Below are 12,181 nucleotides of genomic sequence, written 5' to 3'. Positions count from 1 at the left end.
TAAATATTTTAAATGTGAATGAAAACTGATTTATCTTATGTACATCAATGCAACTTAAATTATTAAAATAAAAATTGTTATATTTAAAAATTTATTTATATTTCCTTTGGTTACACCATAACTTGTGAACAGGAGACTTTCTAAACATTTTCTTTCTACAAACTTTGTCCAAACAATTGCGAATACAAAAAAAAATCAATAAAGCTGTTCTCAAATTATGGAGTGATCAAAGGATTGGGATTTATTTTTATATATACAGATAATTCTTAAAGTGTAATTTAATGAATATTTACATCATGTTAATAATGTTTATCATACACATGCTAGATTTTCTAATAAAACATTTTTCACTATCCACAGTTTGATCATATTATATAGTAGAAAAAATGAAAAAAAGACTAACAAAGGTCATCCCAATCTTGTTTGTTAAGCTGCTGGTTGTAAAAACTAATAATTTAAAACATCATAATTCATAATAAAACATTTTTAAAAAATAAACAAATATTAATAAATAAATTTTTATTAATTAAGTACTACATCTAAATTTAAACAAGATAACTAAGGTTTTATATTCAAACCATAAATTTAACAAATTTTTATTTTTATTACAAAATAATTAAGACTAGATGATCTTAGAGTTCTCTATTACAATGTATCATAACTTTGATCGGATCTCCTTTTCCGGTTTCAGCTGTACAAAAAGCTTCCAATGATTCTTCAATTTTAAAATGATGAGTTATTAATGGTTTCAAGTCCACTTGGCATGAATCAATCAAAGACAAAGCATCTTGATAACTGAAATAAAAATAAAAATATTTATATTTATAACAAAATAATAAAATATTTTGTATAATTCACTCATTAGCATAGCGAAAGACTCCTCTAATGTCTACTTCTCGCGATAATGCATTAAATAATGGTAATTCAACATTATGTGATGCTCCCATTCCAACAATCGTCAATACTCCTCCTGATTTTGTTAACTAAAACAAACATCCATAAATATAGTAATATATTATGTTAATAAACTTATTAAGTATGATTACCATCACAAATAAATATTAGATGATTGTTCAAAAATATAAGTAAAACAACCACCAATAATTTATTTTAAGTATTTATTATATTATCAACATATACAATGTGTTAAATTAAACGTGGCTTAAAACTTGAAAAAAATAAAAATGTAAGGATTGAATTATTATAAAATGTTCTGTTCTTTATGATAAGTTTTAACTATAGTGCAATACTAACATAATTTCAAGTATATTTACTTCAATTCCCATTTTAATGGTTTGTTGGAATCCACTACAATCAATTGTAACATCAGGAAGTTCATTGTTCATCTCAGTTCTTATATTTTCTATTGCTTTTTCATCTGAATCATCCCTATTAACTTTGATTACTTTAAAAGCTCCCATCTTTTTAGCTACATTTAATCGGAATTCTATTAAATCTGTAATAAAAATTTTTGAAGCTCCCATTGCTTTTGCAGTTGCCAATGTAACCAGACCAATTGGCCCAGCCCCTAAAATTAGTACTGAACAACCAACTTTAACACCTCCTCTTTTGCAAGCATGAACTCCAACTGATAGTGGTTCTAATAAAGCACCTTCTTCTAAAGTCATATGCTTAGGTAATCTAGAAAATATACAAATAGACAGCATTTAAATTTAAAAATTAATATTTAACATATTTTGTTTACTAAAAAATATGAATATTAATAGTAAATTATAATTTTTAGAATATATATAATTAACCAACCACATTTTATCCATTATGAACTTCAAAGTTTATGTCTTACTTATAACAAAAATCAGCAGCATGAACATAATAACGAGTTAAATTCCCATCAACTGGTGGTGTAGCACAAAATTTCATATCAGGACATAAATTGTACTTGCCACTTTTACAAAACTGGCACATACGACATGAAACACCTGGTTCAATAGCTACTCGATCTCCTATTATAAATATGGTATATTTTTTCAATTTTAAAAGCCTTGTGAAATTATAATTTATTTAATTAATTTATACTTACCAACACTGAGATTTTTTACACCTTTCCCAAGTTTGACAACAACTCCACTAGCTTCATGCCCTATAACCATGGGTTTTTGAACAACAAAATTACCAATACTTCCATGAACTAAGTAATGCACATCTGAACCACATATTCCAACACATTGAATACTTAACAACACTTCTATAATAATAATTAGGATATTTCATTATTAAGCAGAGAATGGAATTATTTATATTACCATTCAACCCAGGTTCTAGTATAGGACGTTGTTCCTTGAAAAAAAAAAAATCAAATAAAATTATTAAAAACTTTAGACATTTTAAAATTAGGACAGTGAAATACTAACGAGTCGTAAATCTCTTATGCCATAGAGTACTGCAGTCAAATTATTTTGTTCATTTTTATTTTCAGTAATGTTACTGTCATACTCATTACAGGCCATATTAGCTATAAGTTTAAATATAAAATCTTTCTTATTATAATTACAGTAGAATTCGTTTAAGACTCGCTCGATACGATTTCCTGCGTAATATGCTCATTTTCATGAGTCCCTTGATTTTGAAAGAGGTTAACATGTAAATGACTCTGTATAATACACTCTGTCAGTGATGTTACGTAGTATAAAATTAATAATCACAATATCGAATCAATGATTTTCAAAATCTAGAAATTTCTTGGGTATACAGAAATTGATGATGATATCGCTACGAATAGCCTAAGTATTGATCAGATAATTATTGGCATTTCATCTGCTGATGTCAGTACTATAGAGAAAGGAAGCAAAAAGGAGTTAGAGGATGATACAACACAAATTCTTCCCATAACAAATCACACGATTATGTACACGAACTAAGACGATTAATTTCATCTTTTGACAATACAGAAAAAACATTACAAAACCTTAATAATAAGTATATATGTATTAGTAAACTTGTAATAATATAAAAAAAAATTCGTAATTATATGTACAATTTTTATTTATCAATTTTCAGGTTTTTCCGCATAATACGATTTCTACGTTTTTTTTTACCTGGTAGATTGAAAAGCGTCTTAAACGGATTCTACTGTAATAGTTTGTAAAAATTAAATTTGAGTTCAACTATTTAAATGAGAATATTTTTATAAAACTATGATTTTCTAATTGCTGTCAAATATTCATCAGTTTAATTATAAATTAACTGACGTAGTTAGACGTTTAAATTAAATTAATAATTATTACACTAAAGAAATGTTTTTGGCTTAGATCATATATATATATGATCTAAGGTTTTTGGTAATAACAAATCAATATTAATATTATTAAATGGTTAACACGTTGATACATACTCCAATAAACTGATAATGTGAAATATTATATATAATAGAATTTTTTAGAACACGAATGTTAAATTTTCACTACAATATTAACGATTTAACGTTTTGTTATTACTGGGTATTTATATTTGATAATCAACATTCTTTAGCACGGTCTTGGACCTTGTTCCATAGTATGAAATAAATGTAATTTAATTGTAAACAATACAAAAATTATAAATTTGAGCTATCATAAATAAGGATAAGAATAAGGTTATCTGATTGAAGATTACTATGATTATGATATAGAATAGCTGTGTAGGTATCTATATATTTATATTTATTCTTATAGTAAGAACATTAAACGTATATGGACAAAATGTAAACAGAACCTAATTAAGTGATTCATCAAAATGAACTCATAGCTTAGAAGATAAATTATCACATAATTGATAGACATAACACATAATTTCTATGCTATGGTCATATATCATTATTCTGTGATAATAAGACCATTACTGTTATTTATGATACTATACATAAAATACTTATGTAAATTAGTTATCTTATTGTTCGCTAATGTTAAAACAACTTCTATGTCTGAGTTTAATTTTTGCTAAGAAATTTCTAAACATTTGAATTCCTTTTGAAATATTTTTCCAAAACTCAAAAAATGTTTCTTACAAATCAAAACTCTATTTTTAAATTTCATATTATCTTATAGATTTCTAAATAGTATAGGATTATGGCCAAACTAATATATATTTGTAATTCAAATTTGTAGCAATATTTTGTATAGGTCTTCATACATACATATATATATATATATATACATACATTCATAGATACATTAAGAAATAAAAGTATTTAAATTATTTCATTAAAATTATATACTTCATATATCTATGCTAAGGAATAAAACTACCATAAATAACTTTAAAAACATATACTTACAAGAACAATTATTTATTTTTAGTAACTAGTAGATAATTACTTTAAATAATAATTTAAGAAATTATAAATTATATAATAAAAACTATTTAATGAATACTACACTAGTATGTAATGTTTGTATGCAACAAAGCACAATTACAAATAGATTTAATTTAAAAGAAATTAACATAAGATTTTATTGTTAGTATCGATAATTTTTAAATCTTTTGAGCTGAATGTGTTTGCAATATTATTAGTAGGAGAAAAAAATGTTGTTAAAGTATTATTAAAAACATATCTATATAAATAAACATTAAATTATATAAATTTAATATTATTTTTAAATTATATTATAATTTATAAAATACAAGTGTTGAATTAGTAATATAACTTAACTAGTTTCTACCAACTACTTCTGAGTTTGCTTTAAATAACAAATAAATTAATAATATTAGTATAAAAGTATAATGTATAATATTGAGCATTTAAAATAGTTATTACTTATAATTGTCTTATAAAAACACGAACAAATTAATATCATACTTAAATATACCTGGAATTCAATAAGAAGGAAATTACAATAAACTTTATACTAAAAATAACAATGAATAAATTGGTTCAAAATTTATATAACGTTAAAAACAATATTCAACCATAAAAAATGAGTTTAAGGTCATGTAATATATAGTATAGAAATGTTATATTTCCATTTATTTTGTGACAATACAGTACATAATAGATAAAGAAAAAATAAATATCAATTGGTACAACATTTTATATTAGAATTATTTATTTTTACATTATTGGGACCTTCTTCTGGATCAATTTCAAGTTTTATATTGGTTGGTCGTTTTGAACTTTCTACCATTTCTATTAGGTTTCGGCCAATATTTGTAAATAAATCTTGAATACCTGAAAATAAATTTAATTATTATACATACAAATTTAAATTGTTTTATTTTAAATATTTTGTTTCTAACTTAATAAATGAAAATGTAGATATCTCATTGAACAAACATTTTTAAAAATGTAATCCAAGATTTATAAATACATGTTATACTGTCTTTACATATTTAACATTATAATAGGCATTTTGACAAACATTTTGTACACAAATTAATTACTTATTATCGGAAACATTTTAAACATTAATAGGTATTAATTAATTTTTTATTCTCAATACATTAAAAAATATTCATGTTTTCAATATAAAAATAAACTGAGAAAATTTAATATAAAAAAAAAACTATAAATATTACTGTAAAAAATTGATTGAATTTTACCAGAATTTGAATAAACACTAGTTTCCCAATAATGAGCATCAACAGAAGTAGCAAATTCTTTAGCTTCTTCATATGTAATGATTCTAGAATCAACTAAATCAGTTTTGTTGCCAACTACATAATAAACCACAGGTGTATCTGTATTCTTTTTTACTTCTAAAATTAATACAAAAATTAAGCTGTTTATTATTTAATTTATAAGACATATGTATATATTTTGGACAGATATAATAATTTTAAAATTACCATTTATCCAGCTTTTAACCTGTCTAAATGATTCTCTATCTGATACATCAAAAACAACAGCAATTGCATCTGAATTTCTGTAATACATTGGTACTAAACTACGAAACCGTTCTTGTCCAGCTGTATCCCATACCTTAATATAAACAATAATAATATTTTTTACATTTTTTACCAGCTGTATCCCATACCTTAATATAAATAATATTAATATTTATTACATTAAAATTGTAACAGGGCTGGCCCAAATAAAAATAGTGCACTAGGCAAAATCAAATTGCTACCTTTAAAAAAAAAATTATAGCTCTTATTTTAATATAACCCGTCCCCTATTTTTTATGTGATACATCTACATACAATTTTTTTTAATTTTTTAGTTTTATGTATAAAATTATATGTAAAAAGACTTAAAAATTATTTCTATAATTATTACTCAAAACCTAACATGGAAGTGATTGTGAGGTTATTTATATTTTTGAAATCATTGAAAACGCCCAGCGTAAGCCATAATATAAAGTAATATAATAATTTTAGACAATATTATTTTATTATATAGGTAAGTGGTTTTTACAAATGAATTAATTTAAATATTTTTCTTAGAAAACACCGATAGAACTCAAAAAAAAATGTACGAGTCAATTTTGAAAATGTCGCCCTAGGCAAGTGCCTAGCTCGGTTATACCTTGAGCCGGCCCTGATTGTAAAATTAGAAGAAATAATAATACAATGAGTAATGAGTCTTAAAAAATTTCAATATTACTTTTAAAGTAATTGTATAGTCTCTTATAGTAACTTTAGCATACATAAATGAAGCACCAATTGTTGCTTCACATTCCTTTCTATAGTCTCCTTTTATATATCTTGTAATTATACTTGATTTACCAACTCCTGGAATATATGTAGACATAAAATATAATAAATTACAATAATTATGGCCATAAATAAACTTATATTAAGTTAGTAATGTATTATTATTAGACACAATATGTCTGAAAAATTCCCAAATTAAATTTTGTTAGAGAATATAAATAGCATTATTGCTCATACGACTAATGCTTCATAGATTTATTGAATATGCGTACAAAATATTGGCATGTTTAATTACATCAGTCTTGAGTTGTTTTAGGCTATGTCTGGTGTTTTTGTGGTACTTTGTTACGAGCTTGCAAAATGGAACAAAGAAGCGCAATACAATTTTGTGGGAGACTTTAAAAATTTTTTATAGAAACTTATTCTATGATACAGTAAGCTTTCAGTGATGGAACTGTATTTCCTACTAGTATGTATAGTGAAAAAGATTTAAAAATGTTTAGTTTGGGAAATTTTCAGACATATTGTGTATACAATATGTTTTAATTTTTAATTTTGTTACTGACAATAATTAATAAACATAATTTAACAATTACTAACCAAAAATAATAATAAAAAAGTTAAAAATAATTCTATTCATAAATTTACTTTTATTTATTTATTTAATTATTATTATTTAATAAAGCAATGCCCAAGGGGCAAAGAGTACAGATAATATAAATAATTGAAAGAAAATATTACATTATATTGTAATAAAATATTAAAATATGCAATCTTGGATAAAATACTATACTAGGCAATACTTAAGAATTAATAAGATGTTAAATATTTGATTACATTGTAAAATGAGAACAATCTTTATTATTTGGCTAGGTAAAAAAAAAAAACTTATTTCTTTATATTCTATTATCATTCAATTGACTGATACCCAAATTAAAAATCTATTATACAGGTGAAGATAATGGTTTAGTTTGTAAGAAGAAATTCTATTAATTTTATTAAAATTACTAATAATAAAAAAAATTATTACTAGATTTTTAAAATTAATAATATTACAAAGAGAAAATGATAGAACTACTTGATACCAGTTATTAAGACCCAATGGCAAGTAATATTACAACACTTAAGTCATTGAAAGAAATATATATAAAGAAAATAATATAATTCACATTATAAGAGTAAATGTTTATAATTTAAAAAAACATTTTTATTTACTGTAAAAAACACTGCAAATAAAAATTTGATAAAAAAATATATGAATTACATAACAAAAATTTTAAATGGAACATGAATGAACTAAAATAATTAATTTAATTTTAAAAATAAATATACTTAATGTTGAATTTATTTTCCTTAAAATTCAAGAAAAAAGTGAATATGTATATTAAAAAAATATGGCTTCTATTATAGAGCATTTTCATTGGCTATCAAAAATATATACTATTAACATAACTCATAAATTAAAAATAAAAACCTATTTTACTAAAAATATTGAATAAAACTAAAAATCTAATACATAGGTACACTAAAAATCTTTCATACAACAGATATAAGAAATTATATTTCTCTGACTCTTTGTAGTGTTTCTATATGGTTATGTGAGTCTAGTGAGTTAAGTAATTAATACTATAGCTATAACCAGAGCTCGGAACTTATAGCACTTAAAATCATTAAAATAACCGCTTAAAAACATCATTATAAAAACTAAAATAAGCATTTAAAAAATTTAAAATTAAGCAAAAATATTTATTAAAAAAAAAAACTACAATATTCTAGCTAAAAAAATCAAACAAAATAAAAATAAATCTACACTTTTAAGACTTTAAGGATTTTATGGATTTCCTAAGGGATTTTCTAAAAAATAATATGTAAATTGTTCTCTCTGTTCTTGATCATTCTGACGTTTGACACTCGGTTCTATTTTCAACATTGGAATATTTTTGTTAACCATATAATTAACCATACAATGATGTCTTGGACGGGGAAGAACTACATGACAACGTAGATAAGAATTATTTTTAAATTTTAATTCTATCAAAAACGATTTTGCAAGAAAAAACTATAAATACGTAAAAAAAACTAATCAAATAAGCAAAAATAATCAGAAAAACTGGAAATAAACATTTTTTTGAAAAATTGCTGAAAAAAGCAAAAAAAGGCACTTTCAAATTTCATAATTGTATGTGTTATAGGCTTGACATACACTTCTATAGCACTCTGCTACAATCAATAAAAATAAGCAAATGCTTTAACTCCCGGGCCCTGGTTATAACACAATATAGATTCTATTCTGTAGTAAAAAAGAATTCGTGGTGAGAACGAAAAAATTATTTTTTAACTTACCTTGAGAACCCATAAAAACTAATTTCGCTGTTAATCTCTTCATATTTTCAGTATATATTTTGTAGGTATTAAAAACTATTTGTGTTTAACCGTGTTTCCTCTACGTCGTTTTTAAATCTGAGTTTGAAAAAAAAAAACTATTCATGAAAATATAAATAAAGTGTACTTATTCTAAACATTTGAACGCTAAACACAATTCTAATTAACTATAGCCATAACATAATTACACAGCGATCATATCGAATGTTCATACCACAAACTAAACAATAAATACTCAAATAATTGATAGTTAATAAAAATAATTGTAAGCGTCTAATCCATACGAGTGAATAATTCAATAGTTTGTATTAATATTACATAATATCACATTGAAACGAGCGCGTGCGACGGCCGACGATGTCACAACTCGTGGATCAAGACCATTTTACTGGATACCGGTTGCCGAACACCACGGTTATCACCTCTGACCGAGCACAGTATACAACGAGGACTGAGCCACCTAGGAGTCTGGGTAATCTTATTGGACATCGAACCGGTAGACACGTAACGAAAATAAACAAGCACGCAACTCTGATGCGCACTGCTCTGACGTCACGCGAGTATTAATATTTCAGCATTAATTCCATATCGGTACTTCAAATAAGTAAAAGATAATAATAATGTTTAGTCAGGAAAATCGAAATAAATGTCCATCCAGTGGTCTGCTATCCATTGACTCGTTAAGCGACCGTGTCGCCAATCCGATAAAAGACATTTTTATTTTATCCATTAATGAGACCGGATTAAGAAGGGGGGTCTAGCCGGGGCCCTCTTGAGTACCAAAGTGAAAGGGACCCGAACAATTTTAAGCCGAAACACATTTTTTATCATACTAAAATTAGTAGTTTTATAGACATAAATTGTATATACCTATTAATTTTATAATGCAATCGACAATTTATGAAATAGTTAAAAATATGTATCGTTCTGCGAACGTAGCAAGCAACTTTGTAAAGCATGTTTTGTCAAAAGGGCCCATATAAAATTTCAGCCCCTGGGTCCAATAGATGTTTAGTCCGGTCTTTTGATCATCATATACCTACTGCACTCCTGCACACGGTTATAGTCTACCGAACTTCAAAAGGTATGCGAGGCAGTGACGAATTTTAGGGGGGGGGGGGGTGAATGGGACAAATGCCCCAAGCGAAAATTTTATGGCAGCCACAAAATATTCTAACTTTTTATTGATGTGTTCATGACTATTTTAATTTTCACACCTTTTTCGGTATTATTAAGTATTTTAAAAAATATTGTTAAGCATCTAATAAGAAATTAAAAAAATTATACTATACCTAATTAATTTTATAAAATATTGATTGTTAACAGTTATATATTGTCTTATATAAATAGTGCTTGATTCAAAACACTCACAAAACTCTAGTGAATCTAAATCTGAAGTTGAGGTTTCTAGTTTTTGCTCTAATGTTCCTATAGGTAAATCATGTATAAAATATAATATAATATTATATTCCTCGCTTAATTTGATGCATTACAATTTTTGTAGATAACTGTGATCAGAAATCAAATTATATAGATCAAGATGCAGTTAACTCATTGTTATCAAAGAAAACAATCATATGATGAACTTATTCATCAATACCAGTTTTTGATTTCTTTAATCACTATAACCAGGGCCGGATTGGGTAGTCTCGGCCCTTCGAGAAGTATCGTTCAACCGGCCCATATTTTACTGTTAATAGTGCCTAATAACCAGGGCCTGATTTAGGCATTTTGTGGCTTTAGGCAAAATAAAATATGTGGCCGCTTATTATCAACAGTAGCATATATAGCCATAGCCCCCCTCCACAAATGAGTTGTATAAAACAAAATAAATTTTTTTTACAATTTAGTATTTACTTATACATTTTCACAAACATAATTATAAAGTTATACATTTTTTTATCTCAAATTTAACCGTTCACTACTCGCTGATAAACAACATGTCTTTCGCCCAGGACGGTCTACGGTCACATGTAACATCACTTTGTGTAATTATATATTTGGTTCTTTTAATGTAGGTACTCAGGTTGATGTTATATACACCGATTTTTCCAAGGCATTTGACTCTGTTAACCACATACTTCGATCTTCTGGTTTTGGCGAACCTCTTCTGTCTTGGTTTGAATCTTTCTTAACTAATAGGCCTCAGTGGGTAAAGCTGTTCGATGTTAGATCTGAACCCTTTATTGCCACTTTGGGTGTGCCCCAAGGAGGTCATCTCTCACCATTACTCTTTTCCCTTTTTGTCAATAATGCTCAATCGGTACTACACCATAGCCGTCTGTTATGTTTCGCAGATGATATGAAATTGTACAAGCTTATTAGAACCTCGGAAGACTGTTCACTTCTCCAGAGTGATCTTGACAGGTTTGTCACTTGGAGTGAATCCTTAGGCCTGAATCTCAACATTGCTAAATGTCATTCGATGTCCTTCACCAGAAATCGGTCTCCTATAATCTATACCTACTTAATAAATGGAGCTGGAGTTTCATCTGTTGAAACTATACGCGACTTAGGTTTTATATTCACGCCCTCTCTTTCTCCGCGCTCACATAAAACTAGCATTGTATGTAAAGCCTATAAGTTACTTGGATTCATTAGAAGAGTTTCAAGTGAATTTAAATTTACTAACTCACTCAAATCTTTCTACTGCGCTCTCGTCAGACCAATTCTTGAATATGGTTCAGTGGTTTGGGATCCGCATTGTACAGTCGTTGCCAGATAAATTGAGACAACGGCGGCGGCGCGATAACGGAAAACCAGTGGTCCTCCGTATTTCAATATTATTACTGAAAATATATCAATAAACCAACTATTGTTACAAAAAATATTTTACGATATTAATTTAAAATCATATATTCCAATAATAATTTTTTATTTAAGAACAAAAAGTAGAAATTGTAAAATAATATAATTAATATAATAATAATACATAATATTAATAATATGATGAAATAATAACAACATCTATATGCATTATTATAAACAAATATTGTTGATACGACTGGAGTGCTTGTGCGGTCAAAACACACCGGGTTAGGTTAGTTGTTTTTAGCAGTGTAGGGCAACCAGAACGGGAGAGAGAACAGAAAATTCTGCAGACAATTTTTTGCACTAAGCCGGGTTCGAACTGGTAACTGCACGCGTCGTAGCTAACTGTGAGACCTTTGCACCACACTATCAGCGACTAGTTTGGGCTACACTTAATGAA

At 26.5% G+C, this 12,181-nt stretch overlaps 2 protein-coding genes across 6 annotated transcripts; both read right to left on the bottom strand.

The window, feature by feature from the left end:
• Window positions 1-502: 502 nt before the first annotated feature.
• Window positions 503-3,580, bottom strand: LOC112684774 (sorbitol dehydrogenase-like). Of its 3 annotated transcripts, none has more exons than XM_025556440.1 (8): window positions 3,353-3,580; window positions 2,373-2,473; window positions 2,265-2,298; window positions 2,042-2,206; window positions 1,805-1,964; window positions 1,275-1,641; window positions 859-983; window positions 503-795 (listed from the first exon to the last, which is right to left on the bottom strand). In XM_025556440.1, the coding sequence occupies exons 2-8, from the start codon at window positions 2,466-2,468 to the stop codon at window positions 633-635; spliced, it is 1,110 nt and encodes a 369-aa protein (XP_025412225.1). In that variant the 5' UTR covers window positions 2,469-2,473; window positions 3,353-3,580; the 3' UTR covers window positions 503-632. The 3 variants fall into 3 exon arrangements, with proteins under 3 accessions (XP_025412225.1, XP_025412223.1, XP_025412224.1); XM_025556438.1 differs by lacking the exon at window positions 3,353-3,580 and adding an exon at window positions 3,057-3,242; XM_025556439.1 differs by lacking the exon at window positions 3,353-3,580 and having other exon boundaries at window positions 2,373-2,984.
• Window positions 3,581-4,933: 1,353 nt separating this feature from the next.
• LOC112684751 (ras-related protein Rab5-like) lies at window positions 4,934-11,759 on the bottom strand. Of its 3 annotated transcripts, none has more exons than XM_025556410.1 (6): window positions 11,607-11,759; window positions 8,932-9,048; window positions 6,539-6,666; window positions 5,782-5,914; window positions 5,536-5,691; window positions 4,934-5,164 (listed from the first exon to the last, which is right to left on the bottom strand). In XM_025556410.1, the coding sequence occupies exons 2-6, from the start codon at window positions 8,972-8,974 to the stop codon at window positions 5,010-5,012; spliced, it is 615 nt and encodes a 204-aa protein (XP_025412195.1). In that variant the 5' UTR covers window positions 8,975-9,048; window positions 11,607-11,759; the 3' UTR covers window positions 4,934-5,009. The 3 variants fall into 3 exon arrangements, with proteins under 3 accessions (XP_025412195.1, XP_025412194.1, XP_025412193.1); XM_025556409.1 differs by lacking the exon at window positions 11,607-11,759 and adding an exon at window positions 9,159-9,763; XM_025556408.1 differs by lacking the exon at window positions 11,607-11,759 and adding an exon at window positions 9,289-9,763.
• Between the last annotated feature and the right edge of the window lie 422 nt (window positions 11,760-12,181).

This window comes from Sipha flava, unplaced genomic scaffold (assembly GCF_003268045.1).
Source record: "Sipha flava isolate LNK unplaced genomic scaffold, YSA_version1 257_pilon_pilon, whole genome shotgun sequence".
NCBI classification, from domain to species: domain Eukaryota; kingdom Metazoa; phylum Arthropoda; class Insecta; order Hemiptera; family Aphididae; genus Sipha; species Sipha flava.
The sequence above is the reverse complement of the archived record's forward strand: the minus strand, read 5'-3'. Positions and strand labels throughout refer to the sequence as shown.

Excerpts from the sequence above, each read along its gene's own strand:
- LOC112684751 (XM_025556410.1), bottom strand. The coding sequence starts at position 8,974 with ATGAAGAGATTAACAGCGAAATTAGTTTTTATGGGTTCTCAAG. Across the intron at positions 6,667-8,931 it reads AGTTTTTATGGGTTCTCAAG|GAGTTGGTAAATCAAGTATA; the intron begins GTAAGTTAAAAA and ends CATATATTCCAG. Across the intron at positions 5,692-5,781 it reads GGTTAAAAGCTGGATAAATG|AAGTAAAAAAGAATACAGAT; the intron begins GTAATTTTAAAA and ends TATTAATTTTAG.
- LOC112684774 (XM_025556440.1), bottom strand. The coding sequence starts at position 2,468 with ATGGCCTGTAATGAGTATGACAGTAACATTACTGAAAATAAAAATGAA. Across the intron at positions 2,299-2,372 it reads GCATAAGAGATTTACGACTC|GAACAACGTCCTATACTAGA; the intron begins GTTAGTATTTCA and ends TTTTTTTTCAAG. Across the intron at positions 1,642-1,804 it reads GCTGCTGATTTTTGTTATAA|ATTACCTAAGCATATGACTT; the intron begins GTAAGACATAAA and ends TATATTTTCTAG.